A 14,342-nucleotide genomic window follows, 5' to 3' on the forward strand; every position below is an offset into this window, starting at 1 on the left:
ACAGTACAACACTGCAGCTGATGAGAGTACTTCATGTCTTCACCAACGCTCTCAACAAAAAGGAGAAGATTGTGGCGGTCTTCTTGGACATGGAAAAGGCCTTCGACCGAGTCTGGCACGAGGGCCTAATCCACAAACTAATAAAAACCGCCACCCCCAAGAAGCTAATGAAGATCATAAAGTCCTTCCTAACAAATAGGAAATTCCGAGTGAAGGTGGACGGGGAAATCTCCGAGGAGTTCCCCATCAAAGCGGGCGTCCCGCAGGGAAGCTGTTTGTCGCCGATGCTGTACTCCACTTTTACTGACGATATCCCAGTCCTCCCCGGGACCATACTAGCGCTGTACGCGGACGATGTGGCGTACATAGCCACGTCGCTGAACCACGCACACGCTACCAAGAAGCTCCAAAACACCCTGGACTCCCTCCCCGAATGGCTGGAAAAATGGCGCCTGTCAGTAAATGTGGGGAAGACACAAGCAATTGCTATGGGAAGTGGACCCAAAATCTCCCAAAAACTGAAGTTGTGTGACCAAGAAATCACTTGGCACAACACAGTCAAGTACCTAGGTCTAACAATTGACCGGAATCTTACAATGAGGCCGCATATCAAAAATGTTGCAAATAAAGCGAAAGTGGCCACACACGTCCTTCGACCAGTGCTCTCTTCGTGCCTGCCGCTACGGATGAAGCTGGGGGTGTATAAGACATACATACGCCCCATCCTGACCTACGCAGCACCAGCCTGGTACTCGCTCGCGAAGGAGAGCAACAGGCGGACCCTCAGAGCCAGGCAATCCCAGGCCTTGAGACAGATAGCGAACGCCCCTCGGTACGTCAGGAACCGCACTATCGCCAGGGACCTGCGTATCGAGGACATAGACTCGGAAATAAAATCCCAAGCTATCCGAGTCTTTGCCAAAACTGACGCGTCGCAAATGGCCCACATCAGGGATATTGCGCCATATCATGCTCGCCCGCCTGAGAAAAGGGCATACCCGAGGGATATAATAACCCAATAGCCCAGATGAGGCCCCATGGCGAGGTTGCCGCCTAGGCAACCACACCACGAAAAACCAAGAGGTCAAAACTAAATAAATAAATAGCAGAAGAAACCAAAAATGCCCCCAACCGGAGGCAAATCCAATGACCGCTCTATCTTTATAGAGCGCGGTAGAGAACCACGCGCAGAGAGCATATGCTCTGGTCGCGTCTCCCCCCCCCCCTTTTTAACACCTTATAAAAAAAAAAGCCATCGGCACTTACTCAACACGAAAAAAAAAAAATATTTATTTTGTAATTTTAAGAGTGTATTTTACTATGTTAAAGAACCAGTTATTAATGTTCTAAGTTAAAGAATGATACTCGTATGGTATTGATTTACGTAGTAACGTATCTATTATCTATGGTAGTAACTAATAACTATAATCTGTGGTCTTGTCTTGTATTGATTGATTTTGATTTGTTTGATTGTTTAGCAAAGAGTAAATCAATATAATTTGTTTAGGCTTTTGTTTGTGCAAGTTCGATAATGTATAATTTGTAGATGTAGATTTTTTAATGCTAATAAAAAATCGAGTTGAAACACAGTTATCGTGTGGTTAATGCACGCAAAACTGATGAACTTGGGCTAAGAAAATAAACCTCAAAATGTTTTTAGAGTTGGTTCGAATTGATGGAAAATATCATTGCAAAATTCAAATTCGTCCGGGTGAGCATGTTATCGGACGTGATCGATTACTGGTGGTGAGTTAATTACAATTGTTTATTTATTTACAATAATAAAATAAAATTAAAATCACTGAGCAAAGTGTGAGTACCTAATTCCCGGAAAATGGAGCTGGTTTCAGAAACCGGTCGCCTAGATAAATTATTTATTTATTTATTTATTATTCAACAAACAACACATTGAAATTAAGCCTAACCATAGTGCAACACAAACAACAGTTGGTTTTACAGTGCACTGGTTATTATTGAAGATAACATTAACATGATGGGGATGTTCTGGGGATTTTTTTATTGAAGGCGGTAATCGTATTTTTATTTGGTACTACTTGACGTAGTTCCCCCGCGGAGTTCCTATTTTCGTGAAAATCATCATCCATCATCATCATAATCAGCCGATGGATTTCAAACAAAACGGTCTTGAGCCGCCAGCATCCAGCGGCTCCCTGCAACCTGCTTCATGTCATTGGTCCATCTAGTGAGGGGTCGACCAACACTGTGCTTTCTGGTGCACGGTTTATAACACCAATTCCAGCACCTTGAGACCCCAGCTTCGCGACTCGGTTACCGACTACGCGACTTTGTCTGCAGATCTCCTCATATATGATTCGATCACCCCGAGAGATCCCAAATAGCATAGCTGGCTCCATCGCACGCTGAGTGTCTTTCAGTCAGTAATAAGGCCTATAGTTAGCGACTAAGTCTCAAAATCGTAGGTCATCACTGGCAACACACACTGTTTGAAGACTTTCGTCTTTAGGCACTAAGGAATTTCGGACGAAAAGATGTCACAGAGTTTCCCAAACATGAAACGTTTCGTGAAAACATGGGAATAAAGTAAAGCTTTAGATACTCACAAATAACGTGCCTTTCTATATTTTCAAAATTGGTGTAGTGGATCCAATGATTACCCCTATAACCTCACAAACTTTACCTCTATATTATATTAGTAAAGAATGTATTTTTACAGTGTGGTGATAAAAGAATGGCACATGACCATATGAAGTTGAATGTCAATGATGATTCATTAACTATAACAGCGGTAAGAGTTTTACTTTTTTAGGGAACTTTATTATTTATCTTATTTCATGAATATTACTTAAGCAACTATATACAGGGTGCTCGGGAGTATTTCCCATAACTTCAAAGTGTTGTTCACTTAGACGAAACAAACTGCATAACTAATAAATTCTTTTAACTAAAAAATAAAAACTTTTTATGTTTTCATACAAAATTATTCCAATAATTACGACTGTCCATGTAATACATTACACACGCCTTTTTCTATCCTTGCATTTTATAATACGTAAAAAACAGCTTCGTCAAAATTATAAGGATATGGGACATGTGGGATGGGACACACACATAGAATGTATATGGGGCACGTTTTAAGATCTATTTACAAAAGAAATATTACTTATTTACCCCGAAAATATTAATTTTCAAACACATGGTCCTTGAACAATAAAGAATATAACCCCAGAGTTATGGGAAATACTCCCAAGCAGCCTATATAAATAACTGACATAATGTAAGTTTTTAGAATTTACTAATATCCCTATTTGTACTAATATACCTATTTGTCTTGTAAATTGTAATGTGGTTACATTAATTAAAAACCTTGTGCATATAATGTGGTGCATTGTAGGAATAAAATTGTCCTTAACATGCTTAATAATGTTGCTCAATTGGATTGGTCCAGTACATTAGGAAAAACAGACAGAGCTTAAAATATGCGCTAGGGGTATTATAAGGGTTCCGTTTTTGTACTACATATCTTTGGAACCCTAAAAATGGTTCTTTTTACATAATAATAAGCTTTATTTTTCCCATTTAGATAGTACTTAACAATATCTTAAAACTATTCTAATTAATCTATATATTTATCTAAATAATTAATTTATGTACTAGTTAATAATGGGCCCCTTCGGGTATAAGCCTCCTCCATCTTTTTCCATTTGTCCCTTTCTTTTGTGAGTTCCATCCAACCTTGGCCAGCCACTGCGGTAATGTCGTCTACCCACCTTCCTATAGGCCTTCCTACCTTCCTTTTACCGAGTGGACCTTTCCAGTAGGTAATTTTCTTAGTCCACCGTTTGTCCTTTAGCCTGCCAAGGTGGACTGCCCATCTCCACTTAAGTCTTTGTGCATGGTCCAGAGCATCTGTGAGATTAGTTTTTTTCCTAATAATCATACTGTTTATTTTGTCAGTTTTTTTTTAGTTTCAAGATGCTCCTTTCCATTGCACGTTGTGTGGTGATGAGTTTATGCCTCGAACTTGTGTTGTAGACCCATGTTTGGCAGGCGTAGGTTAGGCAAGGTAGAATAGTTGTCTCCATTACAACCATTTTTAAATTAACAGTGTAATTTCCCTTGAAAATTTCTTTATGAGCCCAGAACTTTTTCTATGCTATATTTGCTCTTCTTTCCACCTCTGCTTTATTGTTGTCCTTGTTAAAAGAAATTTGCTTTCCTAAATAAACATAGTTCTTTACATATTCTATTATCTTATTGTCTATTTCTACCGGTTTTTGGTGGTGGTTGGTCATTATTTTTGTTTTGATAAAGTTAATCTGTAACCCTACTTTTTTGCTTTCTACACTCAGCGTCTTTATCATTTCTTGAAGTTCTGAGGCTGATTTAGCAAATACTGCAATGTCGTCTGCGAATCTTAGGTGACTTAAGAATTGGTCTATGATCCAGATTCCCTTCTTTTTCCAGTTTAATGTTTGGAATACATTTTCTAATACTGCAATAAATAGTTTTGGTGACAGTGGGTCACCTTGTCTGACACCTCTTTGTATTGCAATTTCTTCGCCTTTATTTTCTAGTTTGATTCTACTAGTTGTCTTTTTACATACTTATATCCTTTTCACAGCTGTTTTCACGGCCAAAAGTGTTTCTGCACAAAATTATAGTGTTAATTCATCATGCATGTAATGGGGATCATCCCCATTATTAGGATTGAACATATTGATTTTTATGATACATTCGGATAAATAAGGTCAATGTTAACAAATGCATACATAAAAAGCAAAAATTGTCTAGATATTTACAAAATAAATAAGATTATAAAATTTCAAAATCTATGAAAAATCTTTTATTGTAATTTTTTTTTTAAATTATTTTCCATCTAAATATGACCAATATTCCCCATTTCCCTCCAACTAGTCGGGAAAGACTGTATTAGAAGTGGGTACGACGATAGACCAATGTCGTACCCACTCCTAATGGATGGGGATTGAACCACCATCCCACGGTGATGAGTCTGACCGCTCTTACCGTTGAGCTATTGAGGCTTTGTCACATTAAATGTAACATTTTACAATATATGATACACACATAAACACAAAAATATTAGTGATTTTGTTTGAACGCCCATACAAATTTAACGATCATTATGACCTACAACGCCATTAAATCGTACCATTTTGTATGGGGCATTTTTCAGGGATCCGCGGCAGCGCCTGACCCTTTAAATCCCTGTAGCTCCGAAAGTAATGATCGCAAATACCCTGTTACTTTTACAAAATTGCTTTACTTTACTATTAGCATACTCCTAATTTATATAAAAAATCCTGTAAATATTTTTAGTTAGTGATGACTTGTTCACAAAAAAAAATATCAAAAATATTTTGATATAAATTGTAAAATCAATATTGGTTACTCATATATTCATATGTACGAGTACTTATATACTTTTGAAAATTATGTTTTTATTCTAATAATAAATTTAAATTATTTCAGTTGCACAAAAACCCTTGTTTTTATAAAGAGGGTATAAAAGAGACTCAGATATTGGAACAGAACAATACAGTAACTTTACATAATGGAGATAGTTTTGGTTTGCTACCAGGTACATTTTGGTATAAAGTTGTATTTTGTTCAGTACTTGACACTTCCAACAATTGTGAGTGTGAGCAAAACACCGAAGAATTTTGTGTAGAAAACAATAATAGAACTACTTCTTCTGAAACAAACAGTGATGAAACAAACACATGTGATTTTAATTCAGATCAAGGGTTTGATACTGAAACAAGTAATATTCAATCTTCAAGTTTAATAGGTAATTACATTTCCAATGTAACGATCCATTTTCAAGTAACATAATAAAACTGGTTAATGATATTTCTGATATGGTTGTAACTTCAACACTCAGTTTGATAATTTGGTTAATTCTGTGACTATATTTTGTGTAAAACATAATATTTCAATAGTGGATTTCACTAATAGAATACTGAGTCTTGAATATTTAGTAGTTTTAATAACAATTACAGTTTTTCTGAATATTTACTACCTTTGATAACTTCCCTAACTCAGTGAATAAAAAGTAATTTAATTGCCAAACCCTGTAAAAGAAATGTTTCTTGTGATAAATAAAAATTAAAAATCGTTATATTTACAGCACCAGAAAGTAATGATCTAACACAAGGATTAAATACTGACCCTACAATGCAAAGTGCATCAGATAAGAGCGGTGAATCAAGTGCTATCAGTCCAAAGAAACAAGAACCAGAATTACAAAATGATCCAAATTTACAAAATGATGCAAACGTACCAACTGGGCCAAATCTACGAAATGATCCAAGTATACCAAATGATCCAGCAGTATCACCAAATATTGTCAATTCAAATAAAAGGAGTCACAGTCAAGATAATATTGATGTGAAAAAAATCAAGATTGAGCCAGTCGAAGTCAAAACTGAAAGATCTGATGATATATCTGGGCCGAGCTTAAATCGAGACCAAGGGGTAAAGTATTATTTTTAAAGCTAATAATTATTGATGATCGTAAATTTAATAAATATTTACAAGTTTACAACTTGTATTTGTGTATTTTACTAACTAGCTAAAAATCCCTCTAGGAAATGTGAATTTATGAAAATCCTGTCTAAGCTTCAAAATTTACTGTATTGGCTTTGTTTATTCTATTCATCTATTAGCTACAAATATGTTGATTAACATCAATAGCTAGCGCACGGACTTTGTCCGCCCTTAAACATCCTTAATTGGCCCACTCACAAAATGTTCTTAGCTGATGTCTCATTATCATCATCATTAACCGGTGATATCTCATTATCATCACCATCAAAAGCTGATGGACGTCCACAAGACAGGCCTCTTGCATAGACTTCGAAATGCACCGGTCTCGAGCCGCTATCGATGTCCTCGGTCCACTTGGTGAGGGGTCGGCAAACACTGCGCATCCCAGGGCGGAGTCGCCATTCCAACTCGTTTGGGCAGTGTTCGAGAAACTTCGCGATATCTTTACGTCCAAAATTCCTGAGTGCTTGAAGACAAAAGTCATCTTACATCTTTTAATATAACATTTCTAATTCTGTAATGTTATGAAAATTTTAAAATGAAAAACATTTTTTGTCTAAAATTCTATAATTGTAAATTGTAGACACAAACAGCAAATGGTGTAAATGCGGCGACCTCCACTAACAATCCTCCACTAAGGCGTGAACGGTGCATGTACGGCGCTAACTGTTACAGGTACGTGATTACTGTATGCCACTGTTGTATTGTAGATAATAAAAATTTGTTTTGTCGCAGAACCTCGCGGGTTCACCCTCGAAGTTACCATTCCTGTGGAAATACGGGCGTGTAAGCTATCATTAGCATAGTATCTAGCATTGAACGAAACGAGGAGGGAATTTCTGGTCATCACCCATTTTACATTAAATACAAACAAACGCAGTATACTAGAAGTGTGCAAGGGGGGGGGGGGGGCGGAAAATGTCTGGAGTGTCAGCCTCCCTCTAGCCCCCCATGATACTTCACTTTTGACTTCTGCGCAAATATTTCTTTTTTTGATATTGGTAAAACTCTAGCAAAATTAGATGCAAATGTCATAATGTGAAGTATTGGTTTGGACTGGCACCCGGCTGACCCTTCAACTTTATCCCGGGCTCACAACAGTTTTGGCCATCCAAACAGCCATAAGAACTCTACAAACATCTTGGAGTTACCAAAACACATGTCCTTGCATAGTCCCAGGATGAATTAGTTGCGTCACTCCCAAAAGATAACTTTGAATTCAAGGCTTCAAATAAATAAAATCGTTTATTTGTCACACAAAAAGGCATTACAATTTTTCAGAAAAAGTTCAAGAATAGTACTTGTACAGCTTACTGTGCCGTGGGAGACTAACATTCCCAAGAACCACAGTATAAAAGTGAATAAATATTATGACCTAACAATTGAACTCACTAAAAATGGCTATGTAGTTAGTCTGTACCCCGTAGAAGTAGGTGCGACAAGATTATCAGCAAAATCTCTCTATAACTTGCTTAAAGACCTTGGCCTCTCTAGAACTGCAGCTAGTTCTATATTACCAGAACCTAGTATTCCGCACAATATTAAACGCCCCCTGGTTCACTAAAACAGTAGACCATAACACGAAAAAGCGCTTAATGGAGCGACCTTCAACCTAATATAACCTCGTCTATCAAAAAATTAGTTTATAGTCGAACAACAGATCACTGATGGATTTAACTGAACATAAATATGTTTGCGCCAGAAAAAACCCCGCCCACCATTCTGAATTCAGCCACCCGCGCGACGCGGACTGGGGCCCTGGCGAACGCGGCGTGTGCCCATACGGCGACGCGTGCGTCAAGACTGACCCGCGCCACTGGCGGGACCACGAGCACCCGCCCGGGAAGCTGCCGCCGCCGCCACCAGGTATGTTGCACCCCCAGAAATCTTAACAAGAAACTGAAAAGACTGTAGCACTTAAAGTATAGAAATAGAAAACACTTGTCGCCAAACGATGAGTCCCAGTGGCCCGACCACTAAAATTTGGGAGCGGAATTACTACGCAGTGCGAGTCATCTATTCTGTTTTTTACAACAGCGGACAATAGTTGTTTCAGATTGTAAGAATCAATGTAGTTTAAGTATTACATTTTTATTAAGCACTTTCTTTGACAAATTTACCGAATTGCAAATTCTACCGCACACTTTTCTGGTGATACACATGCAAACCTGTGTCTGACCTCTGCATATGGTGGATGGTGGACGCCCGTGTGAAATGTAGTTTTTCACAAATCAATCGGGAACTATGGATTTTTCTGGGATAAAAGAAAGAAGTAGCCTATATGTTAATCCAGAGAAAAATCTATTTCCATTCCAAATTCCAGCCAAATCGGATCAATAGTTGCGCGTTAAAGAGTAGCAAACATCCAAACAACACACATACAAACATCCAGTAGGATATAGATATTTGGGAAATTAGATGTTGGATGATCCCTGCAGCCAACATCCTTGTCGCAGCTTCCGTATCTCCTTCTCATACATGATGTTGAGTGGAGTTTTGATGTATGCATGATGTTGTGTTGAGTTTGGATGTGTGCATGATGTTGAGTTGAGTTTTTATGTATTCATGATGTTGAATAGAGTTTTAATGTGTGTATGATGTTGAGTGGAGTTTTGATGTATACATAGTGTTGAGTTGAGTTTTGATATATTTATAATGTTGAATGGAGTTTTGATGTGTGCATGATTTTGAGTTGAGTTTTAATGACTACAAGACGTTAAATTGAGGTTTAATGTCTACAAGACATTGAGTGGAGCTTTGACGTCTATAAGAAGTTGAGTGAAGTTTCGATTAGTAAATGATGTTGAGTTCAGTTTTAATTTCTACAAGATGTTGAATGAAGTTTTGATGTGTACATGATGTTGAGTTTATAGTTATAGTATAATCATTAATCCTGCGAATTTTCTGACAGATGCTAATGTCACTTTGTAAAATAATGATACCATATTTATTGTCATAGTGATGTCCTGTTCTGTATAGGTAAATAATAGTGCCTCAGATCATTCACTCTCAAAGAGGAATTTTGAACAGAAATTTCTATTATAACGCTTTGTGACAGACTGTTGAAAATAAAAATTATGTAAATTATGTAATTGACCAATTCTTACCTATTTGCCCTGATCTCTGAGAGTACCACTACTTCCTAAACTTCCTAATTGAAAATTTAGAGTAATGAAATTTATAATAAAATTCCAAGAATAAAATATTTATCGTACAAAAAAGTGTTACAGTTGTTATTTAGTTACAAAATCGTCCTCCATCCATTTTTAAATATCTAGTTTAAACTTATGTCATATTACGTACACAACATAGGGTTTTTACAATTTTAAATAGGATTTAAAAAATAAATTTAAAATTAATCCTAATTCCATGTAATACAAAAAATTAATATTGTTTATATTAAATTTGATATATGAGTCAACTACCTTATTTATGCAACAATATTTTATTAATAGAGATAGTAAATAAAAAGTAAATTTTATAGAGATAGTTAAAAAATTGTGTATTTTTTTTTCATTAGTTCTTTAATAATTTCAGAATACAATAATACTGAAGTAGGTAACTTACTTCCGCAGACGAAGTCACAAGCGTTGCTAGTCATTAATAACATAACATGAAAAATCTGATATATTAATTAAAAGCATTAATTTAATTGTATTTGTTTCAGTTATTAGTCAAATGAAATAAGGTCTTAGAATAATTTTATTTTAATCACTGTGACTCAAAATATGTATGTTTATTATTAAGCCATAGACTATGAAATTTCATAATAAAAACAGATGTAACTGTTATTTATTAATTTGGTTCAGAACATATTGAGTGGGTCATGTTCGTTCACTTTGTCACATCACTATTTTTGATTCAATAAAAAATGGTATCACGGGAAACTTCAGTGGAGATAGCAGAATTCATTATTCGACTATAGTTAACATTGTTCACAATAACCTACTACAACATAACCTGCTTCTATTAAGTGATGAACGTTTGTCGGCAGGTGTGCAAGTCGTCCACAGGCACGGCAACGTTTTCTACATTAACGCTCAGTCCGTTTACTTCTATGACGATCACTTCCGAGTGGAGGACACGGACGGAGGCAGTGGCGATTTCAATTACGAGAACTAACGGGAGGAGGGGTCATATTTTTTTTTTATAAAATTGCTGGCTCCTAGCCCTTTGGAAATCTTAATAACAAGGTCATTAAGATTTCCAAAAGGCTAGGACCATTAGAATTTGGAATTCTTAATTCCTTGTTATTACACTCCAAATGTATCTCCAAAAGTAGACAATATAGATCAGGGGTCACCAAATGGCGGACCGCCGGCCTCATCCGGACCGCCAAGCCAATGTGTGCGGACCGAAAAAATATATCCCCCGCAGTATACATTTCGATCTCGACTTATTGATGAACATTGTCAGGATTTAATGTCAATAGCTTGCACTAATTTGAGACATAATTATCAACAAAAAATGTCACTTTTCTCATTGATATAAGTAAATAAATACCTTTATAATTTCCGTAGTTACCTTTGTTTAATAACTATTTTTTTGTTATAAAATCTGTGAACGCGAAGGTCATTTTATTTCTTAAAATAAGCCGACCCCGAGCGAAACTGTGACCCCTGATATAGTGTGTGGTGACCCCTGATATAGATTATCTACTTTGGTGATTGGACTAAAATATGGCGTAGGTAAAGCCCCCGCGTAATGTAAGTTAATGTATCCATTGTATTTTGAAGTGATATTGTAATTTTCAACTTTATTTCCTCTTGCCTTTGTTAACATCTGTAATGTGTCATTTTATAAAACGTGTATGATTAAACTACTCTAGTCACTAGATGCAAGGCATCCATTTTTAATTTCCACTGCCTTGCTTGAGTATTTATTATCTTTACTTATAATTAAAAAAAATATATATTTATTTTTATCTTAAGCTTGTTTAAAATACTGAACGTTATGTGTCATGATAAACTCACAGCACATGCATGAGGAAAGCCATGTACTGACGCCTGTGAAATATAATCCTAGGTTCTTAACTTGAAAGACAAGATACAGAACCTTTTCTTCTCATTCATGTAGGTACAGTTGTGTAAACTTTTACTATATAGCTTAACCTGATCTAATTAGTAATATAGGAAAAAATAAGATTTTTTTTATATTGACTTAACTTAGTATAATATGTTTGGCTTTGATTGATTGTAGCTTGGTGTAGTGTCATTGTGTGTGAAACTAACTTAAATTATGATATAGAATTATGTATTTAAATTATTCGCAACGGAACGGTTATTTTATCCATATATTTATTAACGGCTTTCCCACACATAAACGCGTTTGTTTGTGTTTGTGTTGTCATAAAATACATGATACATCTAAAGTCAAATTGTTTTGCAGAATTTAATAACTACATATTATGAAACGGTCGCTTTGTCTACTCCAAGTTAGTTTAAAAGATATATGGTGTACTAGAGATATCGAAATAAACGCATTTATCTTTCTTTCTATATGTGTCTTTCTATGTGTGTGTTTCTATGTGTGTCTAATTTAAAATGTGTTAAACTGTATTCTTAAAATATTAGTAGCTTTTGTCAGTAATAAAAACTTTAAAATATATTTATGAATAGTTTTAATACTTAGATACTAACAATCGTGAAATGTTTATACCTTAAATCATTTTTTAACTCATGAAATTGTGGGTCTCAATTATAACAACAAGCCATCGGCCTCAGACGAATGGATGTTCACTGCGGGACATGGGCGACCAATACTTGGGTTTCCAGTGCGGGCTCGCCATTCCAGCCTTGGGACCCCAACGTCCAACGTCCATAGGCTCTTCGAACCATGTGCTCCGCCTATTGCCACTTCAACTTTGCGACCTAGTTTTTCTGCGGATCTCCTCATTTCATATTCGATCATGCAGAAATACTACAAGTACACAGATTTTTGTCTTCTAAGTATACAATCATGTTAGGTGAGATAGTGTAATGAAAGACGACGGGTCTTCTCCGGCCCGTGTAAAACGGAAAAAATTGAAAGATCACATCAGGTAAGTCGTTGACCGAAGAAAAAGGATGCTATAGCGTGTAAAAAATTAAAGGAAGCTCTTCATAACAACACTAATTCTGTGTTAAATTTATGGCATTTAATGTAGGTATGTCCCTCTCTCATACTGTAGATATAACTGGTAAGTATAGATGCGCGCCACGAAATAACTCGTGATGAGAAAGACATCATTTTGTCTATCTCGAAAGACGGTATCTGCCGATTCTAGAATTGTAAAAAAAATATTAGGTACCTACTTTATTGAGTTTAAAAATTATTATTGTTTTTTTATAATCGGTCGGTAAATAAGATGTTGATAATATATCTAGATAAGGAAAAGCGGGGCCTTCTAAATTCTAATACAGGCCTAGTACTTAATAGAAGGTCCCAGCTCAATCGGTTATGTAATCTTGGTAATTTCATTTAATTTCACTAATTTCATATAGTCGATAGTCGATTTTTTTTCCTTTTTAAAATGCGCAGAAATTGTCTCATAGCCACTTAATGCGTGCTGAAATAAAATATGTGTTATGGAATGATGATAATATTATCAAAACTTTTAGTCGACTATATCTCCGTTTTTAAATTTCCTTTCCTAACTTTTTCAAAGAAAATTTCTTGTACGTAAGACAGCGTACGCCCAATTAAAATGACAAGTAAATCAATATCTTGTCCTATTATAACTGCATTTTTTCAGACTTCGATTCTTCAATTGCAGTTTCAACAATAAGAACATCCGCATCATCTCTAGCTTGTTTAGTAACAGTGTTTGCATCTTTTATTTTTTTCAATTAACCTATTAATGAGCATATCTTTGTTATTTCGATTTGATAAGAATTTTTCTTGAGTAACTAATACTGTGACCGCGCGCTCTCTGCCGTCTATCTGGAAAACGGTTCATCGTATAAAAAAAAAATTAAACAAAATTTGTAGACAATTTTGTATTCTGCAATATTTATAGTTGGTAAATACAATAGCAAAAAACTCATAGGAAAAGAGATATTTAAAAAAAAGCGCATAAAAACGATTTTTGTGACATTTGACCTTGAATTTTAATAGTTGCGTGCACCCTACCATACGTAGGTTTTGAGACAACTTTTAGGGTGTCAATATACAAGTATTTACAAACTTACAGCTGGGTATGTCGAATTTTTTACCTAATTTAAGCTTAAATGAATAGGCTTTGTACAGAATTTTATAATAAGTAGGTAGGTACTTATAATAAAACTGTAACAGGTCAAATTATTGTCAATTTATAGGCATAAATTGACAATACTAATGATAGAGACTCAAAGGTGTTTCGTAGAGCATTTATGAATAAGTGAGAGTAGGCGCCTTCGTCCACCTTTAATCCGACCGTTTTAAAATCCGTGCTTAGTGGACGTCTACTAACTAACTATAAATAACTTTATATACCCGTGCTTCGGAGAGCATGTAGAGTGGTTATTGTTAATTAATTTAACATTATCACCCTAGGCTCACCAACACACATTGGAGCAGCGTGGTGCGTCCTAGCTTCATATCGATCCTACAAAGGAGGAGGCATTGCCCTGTAGTGGGCTGTTAATCTATACTAATATTATAAAGCTGAAGAGTTTGTTTGTTTGATTGAACGCGCTAATCTCAGGAACTACTGGTCCGATTTGAAAAATTCTTTCAGTGTTAGATAGCCCATTTATTGACGAAGGCTATTAATTTATTCCTGTATCCTGCGGGAACGGAAACCAGGCGGGTGAAACCGTACGACGTCTACTAGT

At 35.9% G+C, this 14,342-nt stretch overlaps 1 protein-coding gene across 2 annotated transcripts; it reads left to right on the forward strand.

Annotated features, from left to right (window-relative positions):
• The first annotated feature begins 1,471 nt into the window (after positions 1–1,471).
• LOC112057672 (aprataxin and PNK-like factor) lies at positions 1,472–12,156 on the forward strand. 2 transcript variants are annotated; one of them, XM_024098173.2, is made up of 7 exons: positions 1,472–1,746; positions 2,696–2,767; positions 5,473–5,791; positions 6,131–6,477; positions 7,133–7,224; positions 8,282–8,415; positions 10,544–12,156. In XM_024098173.2, the coding sequence occupies exons 1-7, from the start codon at positions 1,651–1,653 to the stop codon at positions 10,669–10,671; spliced, it is 1,188 nt and encodes a 395-aa protein (XP_023953941.1). In that variant the 5' UTR covers positions 1,472–1,650; the 3' UTR covers positions 10,672–12,156. The 2 variants fall into 2 exon arrangements, with proteins under 2 accessions (XP_023953941.1, XP_023953940.1); XM_024098172.2 differs by having other exon boundaries at positions 1,474–1,746; positions 8,252–8,415.
• Positions 12,157–14,342: the final 2,186 nt, after the last annotated feature.

The sequence above is a fragment of the Bicyclus anynana genome, chromosome Z (assembly GCF_947172395.1).
Source record: "Bicyclus anynana chromosome Z, ilBicAnyn1.1, whole genome shotgun sequence".
Lineage (NCBI taxonomy): Eukaryota > Metazoa > Arthropoda > Insecta > Lepidoptera > Nymphalidae > Bicyclus > Bicyclus anynana.

Excerpts from the sequence above, each read along its gene's own strand:
- LOC112057672 (XM_024098172.2), top strand. The coding sequence starts at position 1,651 with ATGTTTTTAGAGTTGGTTCGAATTGATGGAAAATATCATTGCAAAATT. Across the intron at positions 1,747-2,695 it reads GACGTGATCGATTACTGGTG|TGTGGTGATAAAAGAATGGC; the intron begins GTGAGTTAATTA and ends GTATTTTTACAG. Across the intron at positions 6,478-7,132 it reads GCTTAAATCGAGACCAAGGG|ACACAAACAGCAAATGGTGT; the intron begins GTAAAGTATTAT and ends TGTAAATTGTAG.